Source organism: Neofelis nebulosa, chromosome 4 (assembly GCF_028018385.1).
Source record: "Neofelis nebulosa isolate mNeoNeb1 chromosome 4, mNeoNeb1.pri, whole genome shotgun sequence".
NCBI lineage: Eukaryota > Metazoa > Chordata > Mammalia > Carnivora > Felidae > Neofelis > Neofelis nebulosa.
In genome coordinates, this window is record NC_080785.1 from 82333291 (window position 1) to 82358298 (window position 25008).

General features: G+C 37.7%; 1 protein-coding gene across 8 annotated transcripts in view; it reads left to right on the top strand.

Annotated features, from left to right (window-relative positions):
* The first annotated feature begins 382 nt into the window (after positions 1 to 382).
* The window catches only part of PCLO (piccolo presynaptic cytomatrix protein), a 442587-nt gene continuing 417961 nt past the window's right edge, over positions 383 to 25008 (top strand). For all 8 annotated transcript variants that reach the window (XR_009260516.1, XM_058725251.1, XM_058725252.1 and 5 more), the window contains exons 1-2: positions 383 to 912; positions 6921 to 8598. Coding sequence is in view for 7 of the 8 variants with exons in the window: in XM_058725251.1 (XP_058581234.1) it covers positions 656 to 912; positions 6921 to 8598 (1935 nt within the window). In the remaining variant the exon portion in view is untranslated. The remainder of the gene's footprint in view (positions 913 to 6920; positions 8599 to 25008) is intronic.

Sequence of the window (25008 nt, forward strand, 5' to 3'; positions counted from 1 at the left end):
ACAATCTTTAAACACGCTCCCTTAGAAAAAAACAAAAAAAAAAAATTTTTTTTTTTTTTGAAACTACAGATCCCATGAATCAAAGAAGGAAACTGACACCTCCCCTCCAGCCCCTCCCCACCCCTTCACTGTAATCCGCTAAAACTCAGGTTGAGGCATCCTGAAATATGCCTGAAAGAAACGCCGGCTGTTGTTCCGGTTTTCAGCTGCGCTCTCCCCGGGCTCCTTTAAATCGGTGCTGAGCGTGTGGAAGGATACAGAGCGACGCAGAACGGGATGGGCGCGGGTGCGGCCATCACCTGTTCCGAGACAGGCATGCGCACTGCGAGGGCGCGGGCGAGGAGGCGGGGCGCGGTGGGAGGGGCGGACGGCGCCCGGCTGGCACTGCTCAGACCTGCTTCTCCCGACTCGGGGCGCTGAGGCGGCTTCGGGGAGTTGTCCAACATGGAGGAGGCACCAGCTGCGGGCGTCACCTGCGAGCGGGACTAACACCCGCCTGGCGTTCCGGGCAGCGGTGCCGGGTCCCGAGCCCTGGGACTCGGCCGCCTGCACGCCCCACGGCGGACCCCGGCTCCGGTTGCTCGTCGGGCCGCGGGCTTCCCGACGGGGACGCAGCGCAAGGAGGGAGCGCAGCGGCCCCGAGTCCCTCTGAGCCATGGGCAACGAGGCGAGCTTGGAAGGGGAAGGGCTCCCGGAAGGGCTGGCGGCGGCGGCGGCGGCGGCAGCAGCCGGAGGAGGGGCTGGCGGGGCGGGGAGCTCCTTGCACACCGTGATCCCGGCCGGCATGGAGGCGGATCTGAGCCAGCTGAGCGAAGAGGAGAGGAGACAGATCGCCGCTGTCATGTCAAGGGCGCAGGGGCTGCCCAAGGGAAGCGTTCCCCCGGCCGCTGCGGAGCCGTCTTCCATGCACAGGCACGCACAGCATGATGTATATGTCCAGGCATATATGTACAGCTTCCCGTGCACATATGTGCCAACCCGTATGTGCCAGCACGGCAGTACATATATGTGGTTTCCGTTCATTTTATTTTCCCTAATGGGGTGACGAGAAAGAGATCATAAGCCTTCTCTGGGCAGAATAAAAATGATGCATTGTAGAGTTTCTAGTGGGATAGTCAAGGGTTGCATTCCTGGAACTGTGATTTTAGGTTGTGATTTTTGGCCTTTTGGAACCTTTTTCCCCTAGGATGGCGTGGAGAGACGCCCTCCAGTGTTTTACTAATCTGGAAGTCTTCCATTAATACAAAACGGACGTGTTGGGAAATGGATAGAACTGGGTGTTTACCTGTCTCTGTTTAAACCTCCCCAGTCATTTCGGCGTCTTTTTCTCTGTGAATGATGTCTGAAATATTTCTGTAACAATACCTTTAATTCCCTGGGAGGTGATTTGTCCTTCCTTCCCACCCCAGCCCCAGAGGAGAAAAGGAGCTGTTTAGGTAGAAGGTATAGAATGAATACACCTTTTATATTCAATGAGGGACCCTAAAATATATTATGGCATTAGACAGATGGTTCGGTCGCAGCGGAGCAGGTGCTGTACATGTATTTCTGAATTAGCATATGCTATTTTTTAAACTATTGCTCTTTTATATGCAAAAGTATCTTACAGTTTAGAACATGTGAATTTGTGTTATCTTAAAATTAGTTTCCAGTACATAGTTTTCAAGTCAAACCAAATAAATGACAACTTGCACAGGCAATTAAGAGCTATTCTGTAATATTACCGTATTAATTTCCTTCTGTAGCTCTCCATTTTGCTTCATCTAATAAATTAGTTGTTTTCTAATTGGAGCCTTAAGAGGGTATAATCATTGTGCCTGCCCTGCCTTTATTATTGTAAACAAACCCTTTAACTTTACACCCTCCCTTAGCGAACAGTTCTCTGTCCGTTGTCCTGAAACCATTCCTGCTTTATGTTGACTGAAGGGAGACCTACAATTTTCATTTGAGATATTGAAAGATCTGGATATTGTAGGTGTAGATTCTTATCCTCTATTTCATAAAAATATTTTAACTTGGAAACTGTCATATACGTATATGCATATAATTTTATCAAATAACTTTTAACGTAGGAGAAGTGTCATGGATAGTTGCAATATTTTTAACATAAAATCTTAAGTTTCCACAATATATCAGCTAAAAATCCTGTGTTCTTGAAATGAAGCCACCACTACTAGTAAAAACCTGACCCTTTATATTAAATCTGTTTTTCTAACTAGTAATATATGGGGTTGTTTCTTTGGTATAAAGCCTTTTCTATCCATTATCTTAAGTCTTAACAGCTTATGATATGAACCATTTTTCTCTACTGATGAAAACTTGGGAAAATTTTTGAATGCTCATATATTATATTTTTATGGGATAATAACGAGGTACAGTACTTCTATTAGCTTTTTAGAAATGTATGTCAGCTCTTCTATAGTTTTTCCTAATATGTACATGCAACAGGTTTAGCACCCTGGTTACATAGACCAAGAAAAAGTTTGAGCTTTCATTTCTGCAATCCTAACTTTTCTTTGGTTCAGAGGGTGGCTGAAAAATACTATTTCAGCCTATGAAACTGGTTTTATACAGTACTTATATCAGATTCTCCATTGATAATTTTGTTAGAGTAGAATTATTAGTAGGTAATCTGTGGTCTCAAAACTTATTGGTGAAAGCTTCATCTCAACAGATAAACAATATGTTTCTGATTTTTGAAACCTTATATTTTACTGAATTATGTTTATAAAAGATGCATAATTTTTGCAAATTTATTATCCCCGCATGGGATAACCAAAGAAACACCTGGTTTAGATTCAGATTTTTAGAAGCACTCTAAGTATATATAAAAAAGCGTATCCAATTTTTTAAGGTTTGAAGGGGTTAAGTGTGTCAGTTAGACATGGAAGTATTTTTTTTTTTTGTTTTTAAATAAGGGTTGAGACCCCAAAACCCTAAGTTCTTATCCTATTCATTTTAACTGACTCAAGGCAAATTGTATATGTGTTTCAGCCATTGTGCCTCAGTTTCCTTGCTTCAAATAAGGCAAGTGACACTTGTTTTACCTATCTTGTAGAATCATTGTGAGGATTGGTTAAAAGTTGACAGGGATATTTTTGTTTGAATTTTAATTTGAAGGAACTCTGTAAAGAGTAATAATATCAATCTCAGCAGTGGTGGCACTGGCAGTGATGGCTTCAGACAAATTGTGTATTGAATTATGCACTGTTAGGAGTTATTCTGATGTATCTACATTTTTTTTACATGTGGAGAAGTCAGTGGAACTCCCACTCCCCTCCCCACCCCGACCAGGAGTCCGGATACTAGATATCTGTGACTGTTTTTTTTTTTTCTTTTTTTTTAAGAGAGCGTGTGAGCGGGGGAGGGGCATAAGGAGAGAGAGAAACAGAGATGGAGAGAGACAGAGAGACAGAGACAGAGAGAGAATCTTAAGCAGCTCCACATTCAGCACGGAGCCCGATGCAGGGCTCAATCCCAGGACAGTGGGATAGTGATCTGAGTGGAAATCAAGAGTCAGAGGCTCAACCCACTGAGCCACCCAGGTGCCCCTGTGACTAGCTAGTTTTAGAGCCTTGGATAATCTATTAGCCACTTTAAGCCCTAGTATCCTCTACAGTATAAAAATGAATAGATACTCCTGAAGTTGCTTGTATTTCTAATATCAAAAATTTTATGTGACTCAGCACTGTCAAGTGTCATTGCCTGATGTGTTCCATTAAAAAATTTTTTTTAGCATTCCAACTGCTTTTATATTCTTAGCCTTGAATACTGTTTACCTCATTTGTAGCTGAAATATTTTTTTCTGCTAAATGATGAAAGAAAAATTCTAATCTGGTGATGACAGTAGTAATGAAAGAGGAGGTTGTTTAAAGCATGGGTATTTACAAGCTAGAAGTTACAGGTTACAAACAAAATGTTCCTGAATTTTTGATTTATTAAAGACCCAGGGGAAGACAATTTTATTACTTGGTCAACTCATTCTATTTACAACTACAGGTTTGAGAAGGGCTTTACTGAAAAGTGCTTCTGATTAGCAGAATATTTCATAGGAATTCTGACTGAATCTGTTATTTTCTTTAGTATTCCTTTGCATCTCTCCAACTGGTATACAACTCAACAAACATTTTTTCTTCCTAGAGTAGCAAGCCAAGCCCAGGTTCTAAAATGCATATAGAATGTTTGCACTTATGCCTTGGAAGGACTGCAGAAGTCTTTGAAAATAATTGATGAAGCATTAATCTAGTATAAAACAAAAACCTGATACATTCATCAATTCATTGTCATCCATGTGTTCATTCATTCACTCATCAAACATGCTCTCTAGTTAACAGATTCAGTTCTAGTGATGCAAAGATGAGTGAAACACATTCCCTCTCTAGGAGGTCCCAGTCTAGTTTACAAGGCACAGATTGCATTTTCGTCATGTTTGTTTTTGACAGAGCAACTGTTACACCAAACAAAACTTCACTGAAAGACCATAGTTAGCTAAGACATCCTTATATTTTTGTTCAGGATTAAGCTTGTATCTCTTTTAATGATTGTCCTTCTATTTCTCACATCCACATCTCTATGTTTTACATTAACTCACATCATTCTAGTAACTGAAATTAGTTTAAGTTGTAGGGCAATCTTCATATCTGTGTCAGTATTTTCTCAGGGCTTTTGTTAGACTGTATAACTTATACTTGTAAGAAGTACATACAATTGTAATTTCTGCTGGAAGCAGCTTGCTTTGAATTTTGGTGTTGATAACACAACTACTTGGTATTCACAAAGTTCCTTTTTTATTTGTTTTGTACATAGGCTGGATTCTGTGAAATAACACAATGATTAAGCTTAATAGTATTTTCAAGAGGATTTCGTTAAATTAAGAATAGATTTCTTTTGTACTCTGTTTAAATGTAGGTCTCTAGGACTCCACAAGGGAACCAATTCAAAAAAATGCCTAATAATTACTCATAAGACAGGGACTTCTCTAACGAAGTTCCTAAGAATGTGCCCTTTCATGGGAGTGGTAGATTTCATTAATTGAATGTGGATCATTTCCAGAATAATGTGAAGATCTAAACAGTGGAATTTCTGGAAATAATCCATCTTAGGTCGTTTACTATGGCTTTTGAGGCCTGTAAAGAAACATTCAAAATCATTTTCCCAAAATGGAAATACGTAGCTTTTTAAAAGATAACTATCTTAGAACTGTTGGAATTAATTAGGGTAATAATTTTAGTTCCTCATTTCAGTTATCTCAAATTTCCTAATTTTTTTTTTTTCCTGGAGGGAATTGCCAAAACTAGGAATTCTATTTATTTCTCTTTTATCAGAAAATCACTTCTTACATACCTTGGCTTGTATAGATTATTTCCTTTGGACTTGTTGCTAACTAGAGGGAATGCTTCTGTGTTTCTTTCTGTTATGCCTTATGACTTGATCTAACTCAAATTTCTGTATCCTTTGGGGAACTTCAAAAACTTAATTCATGTTAGGTACTAAATGATCTGAAATTAAAAATTTATAATCTGGCCCATTAGCAAGTAAATTTTCACAAAACAAAACTTATAGAACTTTATTGTGATTATCTCATATTTTAAGTGCTACTGAATAACTTTCTCTTTTTTCTTTTAATTAAAAATAAATAAATCTTTTCCAAAATTAAAAAGCTACATTATCAAATGCAATACTTATAATTTTATTTGTTAACAATTCTAATATATCCTATTCTTTTTAGTTGCAACTTTATCAGTGAAGAATGGCTTATTTAAAAAAATTAATGTATTTAATTTTTGGCTAAAAGTAAAAACTTACAATTATTTAGCCATAGTCATTTAAAAGTGATCATGTTTCCAAAACTGTTTAAAAAAAAATCCATCATGTATATTTGTCTATGAATTAAAAGAAATTTTGCAGATTAGTTACATTCTTAAAGCTGTTAATAATGAATAATATTACTAATAGCCTAACAGTGGCAAGAGTGTTACACAAAACATTAAGAGATTATTATATATTTTCTTCTGAGAAAAGTAACAATACCTTCAAAAATGGGGTCACAACCAGCTTATTACTAGTTGTATACCAGGCTATATCTCGAGATTCTGTAAGTATCAATTGTTATTTTGCATAGAGATCTCATTAAGTATTAGCTATTGGAATAATAATTAAATGACATAATAATTTTCTTCTACAAGAAATAGGGAATTATTTTTCAAAAATTTCTAATTAATCAAAGTAGGACTTTTCATTTTATGAAGTTTAATAAGGATAATTTTTAATGGATATTTTCTTTGTAGACAGAGTAAAATTGAATAGACTATCAACTTTCTCAGCCCCTGGAAATGCCTGACATAACTTCCTTTACTAAACATTTCCCAGATGTCACACGTGCCATATGTGACTAATTTAATTCTTGTAATCAAGTAAGACACACAAACAACATCAAAAAAAAAGTTTGGAACAAACTCCCACATTTTAAAATGATTAGTTTTAATTCTTGGTGCTGCTAGTATTTGGAAGAATAACATTCTTTGAACATGAACGTACTAGAACATGGCATTGCCTTGATTTATCAATTTAATATAATTAGGTGTTAAGTATGGCTGGATTCTATTAAGTGTAAATGTAAATAAACTATTATAAATAATGTCTAGCTAGATTTCTTATGTTTTCATGACTTACGGTAGCAGGTATTGTTTTTGTTTTTTTCCCTTTTTGTTTACCTTCTTGTTGAAAATCTCTACCCATGTAAAGAAAGTAACAGAGGGATTAAACCTTTTCTGGTCACGTACAGTAGACTGCAAAAATGTGTTCTAATTATATTTATACATGCATAATTTTGAGACTGTAAGAAAGTAATAGCTTTTTCATATTATTTAGAGTTGGGATAATTTCCATTATTTTTACTTCTTTTTGTTTCACTCTTCTAGGAAACAAGAGTTGGATAGTAGTCATCCTCCAAAACAATCAGGGAAACCGCCAGACCCAGGGCGTTCAGCTCCACCTGGTCTCAGTAAGAGTAGAACTACAGACACTTTGAGGTCAGAGCAGAAGTTGCCTGGAAGGAGTCCTTCCACTATTAGCTTGAAAGAATCAAAGTCCAGAACTGATCTGAAGGAAGAGCACAAATCTAGTATGATGCCTGGCTTCCTCTCAGAGGTTAACCCTTTAAGTGCTGTCTCCTCAGTTGTAAATAAATTTAATCCTTTTGATTTGATATCAGACACTGATTCATCCCAGGAAGAAACTGCCAAGAAACAGAAAATGGCTCAGAAAGAACAAGGAAAACCCGAAGGAATCACAAAACCTTCACCACAACAGTCACCTAAGCCAGTTCCTAAGCAGCAAGGACCTGCGAGGGTCCCACTGCAGCAGGATGGCTCTCCCAGATCAGTATCTTCTCAGCAACCAGAGAAGATTAAATTACAACCTTCAGGGACAGGAAAGCCAATTGAGGGGCTTATGCAGGCTCCTCAGACAGACCAGGCACAATTGCCCCTTCAAAGAGATGCAACCAGGCCTCAGACAAAACAGTCAGACACACTAAGGGGAGAATCAGTTAAACCCTCTGTGCAAAGCCCATCCAAACCACCTATTCAGCAGGGAGGTCCTGGAAAACCTCCAGCCCAGCAGCCTGGACCTGAAAAACTTGCTACAGCACAGCCTGGGCCTGCAAAGCCCTTAGCTCAGCAAACAGGGCCAGCGAAGGCCCTAGCTCAACAGCCGGGGACAGCAAAGCCCCCAGCCCAGCCACCAGGGACAACAAAGCCTACTGCTCAGCAGCCTGGGCCAAAGTCTCCAGCTCAGCCTGTTGGGCCTGCGAAGCCTCAAACTCAACAGGCTGGGTCAGACAAACTTCCATCTCAGCAGCCAGGGCCAGGAAAGCCCCCAGCCCAGCAGCCAGGGGCACCAAAATCTCCAGCTCACCAACCTGGGTCGCAGTCTCCAGCTCAGCCACCTGGGCCTGCAAAGACTCCATCTCAGCAAGTTGGGGCAACAAAGTCTCTGGGTCAGCAGCCAGGGACAGGAAAAACTCCTGCTCAGCAGCCCGGCCCGGCGAAGCCCCCACCTCAACAGCCCGGCCCGGCAAAGCCCCCTCCTCAGCAGCCCGGCCCGGCAAAGCCCCCTCCTCAGCAGCCTGGCCCGGCAAAGCCCCCTCCTCAGCAGCCTGGCCCGGCAAAGCCCCCTCCTCAGCAGCCTGGCCCGGCAAAGCCGCCTTCTCAGCAGCCCGGCCCGGCAAAGCCCCCACCTCAACAGCCAGGCCCGGCAAAGCCCCCACCTCAACAGCCAGGCCCGGCAAAGCCCCCTTCTCAGCAGCCCAGCCCGGCAAAGCCCCCACCTCAACAGCCAGGCCCGGCAAAGCCTTCAGCTCAGCCATCTACAAAACCAGTAAGCCAAACAGAAGCTGGGAAACCTCTGCAGCCATCCACTGCTCCGTCTGCAGCCCAGACTCCAGGACAAGGCCTCTCTAAAACCATCTGTCCTCTTTGCAATACCACTGAACTTCTGTTGCATGTTCCAGAAAAGGCCAATTTTAACACATGCACTGAGTGTCAAACCACTGTGTGTAGCCTGTGTGGTTTTAATCCCAATCCTCATTTAACCGAGGTGAGTGTGTTTATTTATTGTGTTCATGCTCTTAAACCATTATCATTGCTTACACAAATGGTGTTTGGTTTATCACTGGTATGATAGGATGGCATTATTTTTCTCTTGTCCTTTCTTTCTCCCTCTCTTTCCTTCCTTTCTCTTTTTCTTCTCTAATTGTAAATTAAGAAAAAAAAAGTTTTAAGCCATTTTCTCCAATAATAAGCCCAAAATGCTGCCACAATTTCTGATAACTTTGGCATATAAAGTCAAAATGAAATCAAAGATGCTGAGCATATACTCATTGCACTCTGTAAGATCCACACTATTTATTATTACTTACCATACAGTGAGAATTACTTTAACTTTTAAATTCATACTCCTGCCTTCCAAAATTATGGTACTCTTAAATGGGATCATTTCTGTGCTGCGAAAAAAGTGGACCATGTTTTCCCATTATAAATACAATTTTAAACATTTTTTTAATGTTTATTTTTGAGAGAGGGACAGAGCGTGAGTGGGGGAGGGACAGAGAGACAGGGAGACACAGAATCTGAAACAGGCTCCAGGCTCTGAGCTGTCAGCATAGAACCTGATGTGGGGCTTGAACTCAAGCCGTGAGATCATGAACTGAGCTGAAGTCAGACATTTAACTGACTGAGCCACACAGGAACCCCATAAATACAATTTTAATATAAAATTAAGTACACTTTTCCAAACTATACCTCTCCTTTTCCTGCCAGTGATTTTGATATACCTTATGAAGTAATGTTTCACTTATTAGTTGAGAGTCATTAATAACAGCATAAGTCGGTTCGTAAAATGAAGAAGTCCTAAGAGCAGGTTCAACATTGATGGGTGTATTCTCAGAAGGATCATATTTTATATTTTTAAGTCTTTGGGTATGCCTTCCTGACTATCAAATCATAAAGGGGCCAGTAGTGACAAATCATTGTTCATCATTGTTTACTCTGATTGAGGACAGAAAAATAATTCTCAAGAATTCAGTTAATGTTAACCTAGCACTTAAAGGCCCTGGATAAAATCAGATTTTGATAGGTGGAGATTTGGGGACATTCAAGGAGAAGGACAAAAGCCCCAAACAGCAACAAACAAACACAAAACAAACAAAACACAAAACAGCAACAACAAAAAAAAACACTCAGAAATTCTCTGGAGTGAAGAAATAATGCAGGGAAGGTGACATAATGAGATAAGTGAGAAGAGAGAGGCCAGAAGAATACATTTTTAAAAGAAATCTGGTGGCTCCCACCCGATGAGAAGGTGCAGAAATCACTTAGTTTGTCTGGAGGACAGCTGTTAGTGGCTTATGTGTACATTATGTCTGCGAACAGCCCAGGAAGGAGCTGACAGCAGGCGATGAAGGATTGTGTGATTTAAATATCCCCGAGAGAGAAAACTTGTGTACCCTTGTTATAAATGAAGTCTATGTTACAATAATAACAGCATTGATGATCGTTGGTAGCTGTTAGATTAGTTGGGATGTTTGCTGCCAAGGAGAGATAAAAATGATGTAAATTAAAAATGTGCCAACTTCTGGTTTTTTTCTAAAGTATCATTTGTTCTTCTTATCCCAAAGTCATATTGACTACCTCAACTTTCCAAATAAGCCATTAAAAAAATTTTTTTTACATTTATTTATTTTTGAGAGCCAGAGAGAGACAGAGCACAAGTGGGGGAGGGGCAGAGAGAATGAGACACCGAATCCAAAGCAGGCTCCAGGCTCTGAGCTGTCAGCACAAAGCCAAATGCGGGGCTCATAGATCATGACCTGAACCGAAGTTGGACACCCAAACGACTGAGCCACCCAGGCACCCCCAGATAGGCCATTTTTAATGATAACATTGCAATTAATAAGAACATACTGCTTTCAAATTATAGCAGAAATTGGATTATAAGAAGTTTGTTTATATGTTGGTAGCTTTTAAAATTTTAATGAAGATCTCTTTCTGCTCGTACTATATGACATTGATAGGAATGTACAGTAATAATGACTTAAAGCAATGGATGATCATTTCATAAAATGTCATTTGCCAATTTATAAAGCAGAAACATGCCGTTGGACTTTGAAGCCACGTATATTATTTGAGTACCTGTTATATGGAAGACATTTTAATATAGGTTTGGCAGGATATAAAGATAACTAAAACATAAGGCTGATCATAACAGAATCAGAGTATTAGGTTAGATAATATATGCACAAGGAAACGTAATATGTGGTCACATGATAAGAGCAATGAGAGATGAACAAATACTGTGGAATAGGAAGTGTCATTTCTAGTGAGTGAGATTAAGGAAAGCTTCATGGAGAAAATGGCATTTGAGCTAGGTTTGTAAGGATGGATACTATTCCAACAGATAAAGGACATGAAAGGGGATGATAATTTGGTCCAAGACCTAGAGCCAGAAAAATTTACAGTGTATTTAAGGAATCAGAGGTAAATCTAGTTGGCTGACGTGGTGGGGGAAAATAGACAATGAGACTGGAGAGAAGTTGAAGTCAGATTTTGGCCTTCAACGTTTAGCAGGTGGTGATGAACATGCTGCTTTACGAAACTTACTTGATTAATGTAGTCATACATTTGATCATTCATTCATTTTAGAAGTTTGTATCAAATGCTTCTTGTGAAGCACCAATGAGTGCTGTGACGGAATCAAGTATTCACTGGATATGGAGTCTTTCTTCCAGGAAATAAAATAGGGGAAATAAAAGTGGATATAAAAAAGAAAAATATGTATATGAAAAGTAACTTTGTGTTGGGCTTTACATTTAACATAGTTCTTTCCTACTGGTTTAATCAAACTTAAATTTCCAAAAAATTCCATGGGCATATATTATCTGTACTATAGTTTTCTCTTTTCTAGTAGTGAGAAAACTAGTGTTCAAGTGGTTACTGTGGTTACTTGTTAGGATCTTCATGGCAGTAAATAACCAAGCAGAATTCAATCCGAATCTCCTGATTCCCAATATATTTATTTATGGTAGAAGCAGAGATAAAGTGCTATGAGGTCAGAGGAAGAAAACATCACTATCAGTCGTGGGGGTGGGGTGAGGTTTGGGTATCATAATGATCTTTATGAAAACAGAAGAATTTGAGTTGGAAATGTGAAGAATAGCAGGAATATAGACACTTATAAAAGGAGTTGGGACTATGAGGGCAGGTCTACCTCACTAGCTCATTAAAGGAACGCATTCCCATTATTGTTGAGATGAACTTGGGCAAATCATTTAAACTTTCTGTAGCAAGGATGCCATTTGAAAAATGAATATAATAATCTATTCTCTGCCCAACACATTGGATTATTAGGATTGTCTGAACATTTGTATGATAAGGTATTTTTAAATGCATTAAGTGCTTTTAAAGTTACAATATAATGCAATGTGGATAAGATTTAACTTTAAAGTGTACTCTCACCTTTTTTTTTTTTATACTTGGATACAATATCATAAGTTGTTGGGTTCTGAGGTAGCAATCAAGAGCCATTTGATTATTTGATTTATCTTGACATTTCTTTCAACTTTATTTTTCCCCCATAAGTAAAAATGTCATCTGAGTTCTAATTCTAAACTCTTAATTTTTTTTAATGTTTATTTTTGAGAGAGAGAGAGAGAGAGTCAGAGAAAGAGGGAGACACAGAATCTGAAGCAGGCTCTAGGCTCCTAGCTGTCAGCACAGAGCCCGACATGGGGCTCAGACCCACGAACCATGATATCATTAACCTGAGCTGAAGTCGGACACTTAACCGACTGAGCTACTAATTCTGAACTCTTTTAAGAAGGCATCTTTCCTAATTCTTCCCACCAAATGGGCAGTTCCTCACTCCTGAATTATCAAGGGGTCAGAGTTGAGAAATTAGACCTCTGGAGAGAGGCTGGGAGCTTCTATTTCAAGAGATAATAAGATAGATGAAATTTTGGGAACAATCACCATTTCTGAGCTGTTCTATGGATCCATGAGGAAGTGAACTTTTCTGCATCTTCTGAAGAGGATGTAGTGCTCTGGGTCACATTGCCCTCAAATATTCAGACTGAATAGACAGTTTTTCTATGCAGGACAGGGACAGAGGCGGGATGTTCTTTAATTCTTTAATTTACATTGATTTACTATTTTCAAGTTTGAGTATGCAAGTAACTCTCAGTATTATTACTTTTGTAGTCTGTGGATTAAATAGAATATGGCTCTCTTGTATCACTTCTTGAAAAGACTAGGAGGATTTCTCTGATATTTTTCATTACCAATGTATCAGAATTATGACAATATGTGCTTATGAACATCCTGGCTCTTAAATGGATACTGATCTGGGGAGGAAGGACTGGAGAGGTATCATCACTCTGACAGCAAGCTTTAGGGAAGGGGATTTGACTTCCTTAACTAGACTTGTGAGCTTTCTCCTACTCCTGTCATACACACACACACACACACACACACACACACACACACACACCTTAGCTCAAATATCTATGTGAAGAGGATGGTATTTAAACCATCGACTCTGGTGACTGTCAAAATGTGTGCTGCTCCAAATAAACGTTAAGAATCTACTGGCTCTAAGCCTAAACTTTTGATGTCAAGAGGAGTTTATAGCTATCTTTTCTTACCAGTCCATTAATGGAATAAACCTCAACAATGCAGGCTCTCTCTTTGGGCTTCCTTTCTGACACAGAAACTGAACATTTGCTTTCTACATAGCAATAAAAGCACTTTTTCTCGTTGTTTTTATTGTTCATATACTAGATGTCTTTTGATACATAGCCTGGGGCAAGATTTAGGGAGAAATTTAAAGACTTGTCCCTCGTGTCTGAAAATTCTCCTGGCTCTTGTCAAATTTTGTAATCTATGAAATGACTTGTCATTTTTCAGTATGTTGATAATGAACCAAATGTTAGTTAAGGTGCTTTTTTTGGTCATATTTATTTTTGATCATAATGGACCATAGGTTAATCAGTCTCTTGGATGATACCAGGTATTTTATTGAACAAAAACATGGCCATATTTCCAGAGCTAAAAAACAAAACAAAAGCAAAACAAAAAAATCCCCAAAACAAACACACCTAGACCTGCATATAAATTCCCTCCATTTATTAAAGCAAAGCAAAACAAAAAATGGTGCAAGTTCTTTAGGTTGGCAAAATGACTTAACTGGACACCTCTTTGAGGTGGATAGGGTGGCTGCATCTTCTGTTACTGGTGAGAGAAACTAAGGGCGGAAATGTGGAAAATGTGTTAAGAACTAGTGGGAAGGAGTAGAGCTCTGCCAAATGTCAGGAGGCTGGAGCCTGTGGAGAAAGAAAACCTGTTAAGAGCTTCCTGATGGTAGAGTAGCTGGAAGAATGTTTAGAAAAGGGGATATTCTCCTCTTAGTTGCTTGCTGATTTAGCACAGAGGTCTTCTCACCTCAAGTTCTAAGTAAAGTCGACAACACAGTTCCTCTTAAAAAGGAAGACTGGGCACACGTAAGTTCGCCTCCTATCTCCAAAGGTCTCACTTTTTAAAAGGTCTTTCCAGAAGTTAGGAAAGACCACCAGCAGTATAAGTTGGCATGTTGAATTTCTAGAAGATAGAAGATGGGAAGACGATGACAGAAAAAGAACCAAGGAAACCATCAAACAAGTGGCTTCCTCAGGGAAGCTCTCTAAGCTCTAAGCTAGGAATGTACAAATATAGAAAGCAGTGATGGGCTATGGGTAGTGATCAAACAACAAATTAAAGAATTGCAGTAGGAACAAATATGACTAGTGGACTCTTTCCTAATCTCCAATGGGAAGACAGTAGGGAGAGTCTTTATTTTTCTTTCCCTCGAGCCAAAGCCAAAGAATTCTCCAAATGAAGGGATGAGCTGCCTAATGGCCCTTCATGAGAAAACTAGGGACTTTGGAAGAGAATTAGAAGTAATGCCATTCTCACACAATGGAATAATTTAAAGGCGAAAACAAATAAAACATTACTCAACTGTGAGTCAACCACTCTGATCTGTTACTGTCCTGTAAAGCTGTCCTTACTTGAACACTGACCCTCTGTTGTCCCATATCCTCTCCTTTAAAGGAGAGGATGAATGGAGAGGCAGAACTGTCCACGAACACAGAAAAACCTCTGATGATTACCTAGTAAATAATGGAGACATTCACTGTAAATGACAGGCCTGAAGAGACTTAACTTGACATTTTAGCAATGATACCACATGAAGGACACAGGTGAAACAGTGAAAAACAAAAGAAAAAACACGTGACCTCCTAGGAGAGCATTCATTTGGGACATATAAACAACTTATAAAAATTCTTTCTGTTCTTAAGAACTGTTTAAGAGAATATTCCATAAATAATTAGCACGCTCAAATTTCATTGGGCCCACTTGATGGTCTGGAAAAGGCCTAAGATTTTTCCAGATTGTAGAGCAATTTAAAAAATTAGGCAACGACTTACCGAACCCTTACTGTGTTTCAGGCACCGTTCTAGACTTTGGGCATCTAAGAGTGAACACAGTACACAGAAATTCTCTCCTCATGCAGTGTGTATTCTACTAAGAGTGATAAACACATAAAATATATAGCGCGACAGCTGGTGATAAATGTTATTGAGAGAAATGAAGTAGCAGAAGGTTATAGCCTGGACCATGGGTGGGAGGGGTTGGGTGGTGAGAGTTCCCTCATTCCCATTGAAGGATTAGAGGCTTGAAACTGATAACTTGGGAATCTGGTATTTTTAATAGTGACTAAAGGTTTAATTTGTCTATATAGTTGTAGCGAAAGCTTGGATTTTGGAATGGTTAAGGAAGGAAAGAGTGGGGAATGCACCTAGGAAGGTATAGAACTCTTGAGATTTTCCTCTTTACTACTTCCTGTAGTAATATAGAGACTGGAGAATGGGCATTTTATCTCCGGTGTGGGGCTGTTTCTGGATGCCTGCCAATGGAGTTGTAGACATTTTGGGGAGGTGGTTATTTATAACTCTGGGGCATCTGGGGCCCTAAGAGAAATATTAAAAATCATGGAGAGTGTATCAAAGAACTCTAATAGGAGTTACAGAAAGAAAGAATCAAGATGGTGGAGATAAGCTCCAGAAGAAATTTCTCTGAGGTAAAGAAAGATTGAAGTCTTCAGATTGTAAAGGCCTACCCACTGGCCATGCAAAATTAATAAAATGACTGATAGGTGTATCCTGGTAAAATACCAGATTTCCAAAGATAGGGAGAAAACCGGAAAGGCTTCCACAGAGAAAAATGATATCATCTACAAAAAAAAGATGAGAAATCAAACAGCTACAGTCCTCATAATCAGCATAGAAGACAGTAGATAGGGAGCACTTTCTTTAAGTTTCTAGATAGGATGATAAGATGAATTCTGTACCTCGGCAAGATATCGGGAGAGTGTGAGGGTGCTTAAGAATGTGTTAACGCATGAAAGAATGCAGGCAAGTTATCACCTCTCTCTCTGTCTATATGTACATGTGTACCTATCTATACATACATCATAATCAGTAGAGGAAGTTCTTTTATTAAAATGGAAAATAAAAAGAATGGATGGAAAATGTGATTACAAAACGGTGGTAGAATGTGAGATGATATTACATGATACAGAAATCAAACTGAAAAAGTTATGCCTTATTTTATTGTGTGCTAAAAATAGATTGTTCATTAAACATAATTTCTTGGAGATTGCTTAAGACAGTCCTAAAGTAGTGGTAATACAAGGTTGTCTTGAAGAACTGTAGCTTCGTAGTAAGGTAAAATTCATAATATTTTAAATTTATAGATCAAAACTTATTTGATACTATAATGGCAACCACAAGAAAAAATCAAAGCAAAACAACACTGATTCTGGAGAGTTAGACTTGGTGGTAGAGAGAGAAGGTTTTACCTTTAATGTCATACCTTTTTTGTACTTTTTTTTTTAACCTTGTAAATTCATGTTACAATTAACACTTAAAAAAACCCTCATTCATCAAATTGGTGGAACAATTTATATGATGCGTCAGAATGAATAAAGGATTTAGATTCTTGATTTTTACATCTTCAGCGTGAGCATCTTACTAGATGAAGTGCCAGGAATTTTGGGTTCTAAATAACAATGGTGACCTGAAGGGCCTTATGCCTGTAATGGGAAATTTGGTCAGTTTTTAATACATTCTTAGTCACAGCCGTGTATGCTTTAATTGACGCTGTTTTTTGTTGTTGTTGTTGTTGTTGTTGTTGTTGTTTGTTTGTTCATTTGTTTTATTTTGAGAGAGAGAGAGAGAGGGAGAGAGAGAAAGAATCTGAAGCAGGTTCCATGGTCAGCACAGAGCCTGACATGGGGTTTGATCTCATGATGGTGAGATCATGACTTGAGCTGAAATCAAGAGTTGGAGGCTTCACCAACTGAGCCACCCAGGTGCCTGTAACTGACAGCATTTTTACGTGAATCCAGTGAAGGGAAATAGATGCTGTTGATGCTAAATATAAGGTTCTTATATTCTGAAGTTAAAGGACTTTTTTTTTTTTTTTTTTTTTTTTTTTTTTTTTTTTTTTGCTATTCTCTGACAATCCATATGGTATCATTAATAGGATTTAAGTAAAGGATATCTTGATTTTAACAGAATTTATCTTCCTTTAAAATAGTTTTCTAATGAATTTAAATGAATAGAAATACCCAGTTAATCATTTAAAGCTCTATATTACTTAAATATGTCTACAGACACCATATTTATTTAGCTCTCATTTTTTGATATGCTTCAATTTGCAACATCTTTCTCATGACTTGGATGTTCCCTGTATAAAATAAATATTTCTCATGTCTACCCATTAAGTTTAGTCATTAGCATCAAAGCCTTTTTTTGTTTTTTTCATTTTCAGCTCTTAAATGCCTAGATGTTTCAGGTGACTTTCTGCGTATCCAGCTTTTGGCTTTTATAATATCTACTAAGGCTGTTGTTACATATTATTGCCCTGGTATGATGATATATATAACTTGGTAAGGACAGATGTTCTGTTGTGAAAGCAGATACCCACACCTACACAAAATCATTTACTGGATCAGTAAACTTAATAAAGTGCTGGGTTAACTTGCTCATTGTTCACATCCCTTGAGAAAACATATCTAACACTTGCTCCCCTTCCATATCTTAATTAGCTTAGATTAAAATGAGCTCTTCCTTGCAAATATGTCAAAGATAGTGCCTTGAAGATAAAGATGTAAATAGTCTGGTAGAAGTTTATAATTATTTTCCTTAAAGTAGTGCCCACATCAAGTGCATCAGTAAGGCATCAGAAGATCTGGGATGTCCTCCTAGCTTTGCCCCTCACACGTACGTATTTTTGCTGATATTCCTCTGAATTTACTTTGAAGTTGTTGTAGTTACCTTTGATAAAGGAGAAACAGCTTTCCCATAAACAGTGCTTCTTGCCTTTTTCTTCCTTTAGTAAAAAAGGGAGATAGGTCTTTGGTCGCAGAAAGGAGAGATCTTAGTTTGAACACTGCATTTCAGACTGTGCACTAGGATCTCTATATGATTTTTGTCATTTAATGCTCTTTTAATAAGGTGGTATTCACATTTTAAGGGTGAGTAAAGAGAGTAAAGCAATCAGAACTCATATTGTAAAGTCATTTGAAATCTTCAGTGTTTCTTTATAAATTAACCATCAGATGGCCCTTTGGAAAACTGGAAGCAGTATGGGATTTTAGACTTGAAAAGTGTGCATATGAACCCTAGCTCGGCTGCTTACTTGATGTATGGTTTGATCAGGCCATTCTATTTTTCTGAATATTTAGTTTTCTTAGATCTAAAAATATTCATAAAGTAAAAAATCACATTTGGCAATATAAGTGGAAGTGCTTTGAAATTGAAACTAGTAGATAAACATTTTTTTATTATCATCATTATTGTGAATCTTTATAAAAATTCTCAAAGGTAAGTAGGGATAGTGTCATCATTGTTAACTCCATTTGTCAGTGATAAAATGAAGTTAGGGACTTGAGGTGACTTATATGGTCACAAAATTACTTAGTAGTGAATCCCATACAAGAACTTAGATCTGCTGACCCCAAATTTAGCATCATTTTTTATAAGAGACCATGTTCTCTTTAAATAGACCACTCCTTAAATTTGTAGGTTAAAGAAAGAATGTGTGCATGTGTGTAAATTTTACATATTCTTAAAGTTAAAAAAAAATTTACTTGGCGGCAGTTTATTTTTGGAATTTAGTGTAAACAAAACTGAGGTCCAAGAACAGTGGTTTTATACCTTCCTACTCACTGTTGCTCAAACCAGAGCTTTATACTGCTGAGTTCTTTTTGTTCTTTAAGAAAACTGTGAGCTCTACTCTTCGCTAGCCACTCTGTTAGATTTTGAAAATATAGATGATGAAGTTGATAACTTTTTTCAGTGTCAAGAATTGAACTCAGAGTCTAAAAGGAGGGGTGATAATTTAGCAAGTGAGGATGGAAACTTGTTTGTAGAATAGAATATAATGAATTTTATATAGATAAGATCCAGTCTCACCTGAATATAAAATGATTAACCACTTTTTCTATGTTTTTCTTTAATCAAAAATACAGATTTTTAAAAATCAGTTGTAAAACAATTGATGGAGATATGACATTTGTATCATTTGTTCAGCAAAGTTAGAATTTTCAGTAGAATTCATGGAACAACACATAAGAGCAGATTTCTGCTTCAACCAAAGAAAATAAGTCAGTGGTAGGCATTATAATGTGAATATGTGATTGGGAATTCTGTAGTTACAAACGTTCGGAAAAATTTTAATGTATAAATTTATGTTTTTAAACGTCACAGAACAAGGATTTAAAAAGTGGTCAGAAGGAAATAAATGGTAATGAAAAATGTGGACGGGGTCTACAAAAAATTGAAAATAATATAAAGGTTATTAAGTGTAATTTTAAAATCACATTTTCCGGGGTATCTGGCAGGCTCATTCGGAGGAGTGTGTGATTCTTGATCTCAGGGTTGTGAGTTTGAGCCCTACCTTGGATGTAGAGATTACTTAAATAAATGTTAAAAATACAATAGAATATGACAAAATAAAATAAGAGTTTCCTTAAAGACATTCTTGAAAAGGGGCATATGTACAACTACATAAAATTTGAATAAATACAAGTTATAAGTGGCTCCCACTCACAGAAAGCTTAAAAGAGGCTAAAAGTCATGAAATTTTGAAATTTTTTTACAAAAATTTAATATACTTTAAGCATTTAGTATATTTTTTGAAAAAGTATTTTTTTCCTTTCCAACTCAATGTACAAATGATTATCTTAATTCCAGTGAGCATCTGACTGAATTAAAGATCTGTAGCTTTGAAGGGTGCCTGGGTGGCACAGTTAAGTGCCTGACTCTTGACCTCTGCTCAGGTCATGATCTCACATTAGTTCAAGCCCCAAGTTCTCTCTTTCTCTCTGCCCCTCCCCCACTTGCACACATGCTTGTGAGTGTGCACACTCTCTCTCTGTCAAAAATAAATAAGCTTAAAAAAAAAAAGATATCTAGCAATAAACAAAAAAAAAGATACATAGCTTTCGGCATGTATAATGCGTTCACAATGTTTATGTGACCTTTGGTTCTTTTTACTAATGGAATTTATATCTTCATTTTTACATGAAATAAGAGGACAATTCAACAAGCTGTTTGCAGACACAGCCTAATTGGAATTATTGTATCACAGGCTTCAAAACTGTGTGATAGCTCAAGGTGTATGTTAATCATTAAAGTTCTAAAAGTTGGAATTTGCCATATGAGAGACCGTTTAGAAATGTTAATGCATAGTGTTATGTAAGTTCACTTGACTGATTAGGGATTCTCCTCTCTGTGTGACTGTAATAGAGTACAAATATATTTTCATGTCTGTGTAGTATAATAATTCTTTAAGTTTTGCTTGGTGAAAGTGGTTTTCTTGTTTTGGACTGCACTGACAAACATTAAACTATGCTTTTTTTTTTTTAATGTTTGTTTATTTTTGAGAGAGAGACAGAGAGTGAGCACGAGTGGGGGAGGGGCAGGGAGAGAGGGAGACAGAAATTCCAAAGCCCCGCTTCGCGCTGACAGCAGAGAGCCCCATGCGGGGCTTGAACTCACAAGCCGTGGGATCATGACCTGAGCCAAAGTCTGATGCTTAACCAACCCAGGTTCCCCAAACTGTGCTTTTTTTAATTGATCTGATTTTTTTTTTAGGATTTGCATATGTTATTGTTAGTGTTTGCTGAACATCATTATGCTTTAAGAAGGAAAACATTTTATGTTTAGTGTATATTTCATGAGGTTTGGTAATGGTTACTGAATTATGCAGCAGAAATTTGTAATCTGCACACTTTCAGAGAGAAAGTATCCTTCCCACCTCTGGATGGACCGTTTTAAACTAAACTGTTGCCCAAGTTGCTAAGCATGTCATCACATTTCTGAGGAATGCTAGTGCCCTGTTTTTAGCCAAAATAAATTGTGCATTAATATGCACAGCTAAAGATGTCAGCTACAGCGAGCCATCTGCAGCCAAACTGCTCTCAGTGAGTAACTGCCTCTGTGGAGGAGGTCCTGTGGCTTGGGCAGTCCTTGAATAGCAGAAAACAGAATGTTTTCAAGTGATAGCTTGGTTTCCTCTTTATAATAGGATACATTGCATTATTATATAATGTAGGTTATGCAATTATGTCTTTTATGGCCTTCAAAACAATACAAATAGTACAATATAAGATATAAATAACATACTCAGTAAATACTTGCTGAGAATTTGATGAAAAATAGGAAAAAAATCAGAGTAATTAAATCATGAGAAGTGGTTGCTCCATTTGAGTCCATGTGATGAGAGGAGAGAAGGAATAATTGGAAGAACACTTTAAACTGAAAAATTAAAAAAGAAAATTAAATCGGAGTCTAAGTGCTGTGGTTCATACTACAGTAGTGAGAGCTGAGAAGGGTAGACCTTGGAATATTAAGTGGTAAAGGAGGAAATCCACTATGGCCTGTAAAGATGGGTAATATTCAGGTAAGTGGAGGAGGAGTACACATTGGGCTGTGCATCATGACTAACATAAGACAGAAAGAGTATACTGCCATGACAGAGTAAATGGTACCTATAGATGTCCTGGTCTGCAGAAAAGTTTAGTTGTTATGCTTCCAGAAGTAGGAACCCAGCAAGTTTTGTTTTATAGGGCCAGGATGAAAGCATGATTGAAGAAAATTTATTCTGCAGCTCATGTGAATTGGTGTGCACATCAACACATATAAATTCCCAACATCGTGTTATTCTTTTGATGTTCCATTATTTCCAGTAGCATGCTATGTTGAACAGAGATTGCATTATAAATCTTATGTAGACTTTGTGTTTAAAATTTGCAGTCTGGAGGGCAGTGAAGACTGGATGTTAGTCATTAGGGCTTCTAGACATTTTTTTTTTTTTTTTGAGAAATTTTTAGCTAAATAGATTAATAACAGTAATAACAGTTTTGAGCAAGAGCATTCTTTAATTCTAGAACACCAACATTTGCCAACTCACCTTGATGCTTAGATGTATTGAGTTAATTATTTTAAATTATTACTGAAGACACACTCTTAAAAATCAGAATATAATATTTTAGTAATCAAAAGTTTTTCTAACTTTGTTTGAAAGTGGCAACATTAATTGAAACTCTATATGCAGTTCACAAACTTAAGTGATACCTCTTAAAACATTTAAATAATACATTTATGATTATTCATCAAAGTCCTTAGATAATGAAGTTGTGTTACTGTATTTCACAGCTGTGATAAAAAACAAAGGTTCAACAAAGTAGAACCCAGGGGATTGGATTAAACAGGGAGGTGTGTTATATTAATTATATGCAGGACTACGCTAGAATACATAGTGACCTCAGAATGAGCAGAAATCCTGGCTAACCAGTCTCTTATCCCATTTATGCAGCGTATTAAATTAGAAGAGTGAATGAACAACTTTATTCCTTTCTTTTATTCCTTTCCAAAGAGCTAATTGAATTAGAGTAGCTCATTAAACAGTTGTGTCTCTAGACCTTGAATTCATTTGTATACTTTCTGTAAGTAAAGCTTTGGGTGGGGAAAGCAAAAGATGACTATTTTTTCCTTTTGTTATGTAAACTCTAGAATTGCAAATAGCTGAAGCAGGATGTGTTTTTTTAATAAAGTTGCACTCATTCATTTTAATGTTTATATATTGAAGATAAGAGTTCTTGGACACGTCGATATAATTGTTTATATATATAATTGTTATATATATTGTTATATATATATATAAACAATATATAATTGTTATATATATACATATATAATATATAATATAATTGTTATATATATATATATAATGTTTATATATTGAAGATAAGAGTTCTTGGACACATCGATGTAATTGTAGGCTTCCCTGGTATTGTCTCTTTCATTTTTGCCATCATTTATCAGGTGGGTGTGGATGAGTATAGTGTAATGTTAGGGAATAGGTGTTAGTTGTGGCAAGGGACCTGGAAACTTGTTGATGAAATATTGGTGGAGGGTTTCTTCTGTGAACCAGCCTTGGCCTTGAATATTGTCTGACTTCTGTGGCATGGGGAAGAAGTCATAAGGACTGAAGTGTTCTAAGATCCTTGTTTATGGCTACATTGGACTGAAGACCCAATCATGTAGAAATAGGAGAACCAACTGTATTACAGGCATGGGTACCAAATGGAACGGGCAGCGAGTGTCTGAGGCACTGATGGCAATTAATTCAGGTTAATTTTCCTCAGACTTAGAGACAAATGCTTAATTTTAGAAATGAAGCAAGGCAGTAATTGCCTCTGGGCAGGGAAAATATGTATGGTTAACAGGTATGGTGATTATGAGGGACTCTTTTCAGTTTGAATCAAAATGGGAATAGATTGTCCATGGGCAGAGGTATCCAGTCAGGTTCTGGGGAGGTTGGCATGTAACCAGAAAGTGAAGGCCGAAGCCTGTCATACAAACTGCGTAAACAGTGGGAAGTAGCAGAGTAAATACAGGAGAGCTGTAGCTTGAAGAGCACAGACGTTCTCAGTTAATTTATTTCATTCAAACCAGCTCAAAAACGGTGGACATCTATCATGCTTAAAGCATTAGTTAGACCCCAGGGGGTTGATAGAAAGACTCCTAGATAGAAAGTCCTTACCATTCGTTGCTGACCATCTTTTTAGGGGATATAGATTCGGAAATAGAAGGATGATATAAGTGCTAGCATGATAACATTAAGGAAATGAGATACTTTCAATTTCCTGTAAAAGATTAACTTTATTTCACAGTTTTGGGAGAGGCATCGAGGTGTGAGGGGAAGTAGTTAGAGTCACCCCCTTCTGTGGTTGTTCGTTTTGCCTGGGTTATGTTTTTGTGAGGGGTAAAGTACCTGAGCAATCACAAAGGCCAAGTGAGGGACAGTGGCTTTGGAAACGTGCAAAGGTGAATGGGAAAGTACGTTTCATAAGCAGCGTAGACACACTTGAATAATGGAGAATGCAGTGCAAATACTATGGGATTTATAATGCCAAGGACTGAGAGGCCAAAGGCACTGTTACTTCTCTGTGTGCATCGTGAAAGACACGGCCCCACAGAAAAGTTAAAGGTGGTTCGTGATGCTGGAGGTGGGGTGCAGCGGGGGGCGGGTTGTGGACTTTTTCATTTTCTCAGTGTATGGGAGGTTTGCTTTTGTTTTTGTTTTCCAGTTGATCAGGGAGTTGGAAATGCCACTGTTTCCAGGACTAGATTAAGCGCTGAGATGCAAATCATTTCTATTTTCAATGGATTTGGCCAGTAGAATTAAATATAAAGGAGGCTCTTTCTAAAAAAATCCTAAGAGGATAAAAAGCTTTTCATACTGTGATCTCTACAATGATTTTAACCTGTATTCTAGTGGCGAGGAGGAACATGGAGGCGTCAAAATGTTTTTTATGTGTTGTTTATCAAAGTGAAGAAAATATGGTCATTAAAAGAATAAAAGTTGAGACCGTGGAATCTCTCAAAAAAAAGGGTGTATTAGAAAAAGAGAAGAAGAGGTGACTTGGGTTTTCTACCTCTCTTCCTGACTCTCCTTTGTGTCCTTATGTGGAAACAAGTGTCATATGCATTCATAAACTAGAAGGACACATTTGATTTTGGAATAAGGGCAATATAGAATGTTTCCAAGTTTTAATATAAATTATGCATTTGATATGGTGGTGTACTAATTTTGCAGTGGTTCAAGGTGGAGTGAGAGCCTACTGGCTAGCTATGTGTGAAACTCCAACGTTCACATTGCACAGAGACTGAATATTTTGCTGAAAAAACTAAATGAATCCAAGGAAGTGTTCAAGGGGGAGAGTGGAAGGAAACTAGGAAGTTTCCTCACAGGATGAAAGGAAAAAAGGAGTCATTACAGTATCATCAGATATAGTATCAGATACTATATCTTAATATATACCTGTAATAACCTTGAAGTT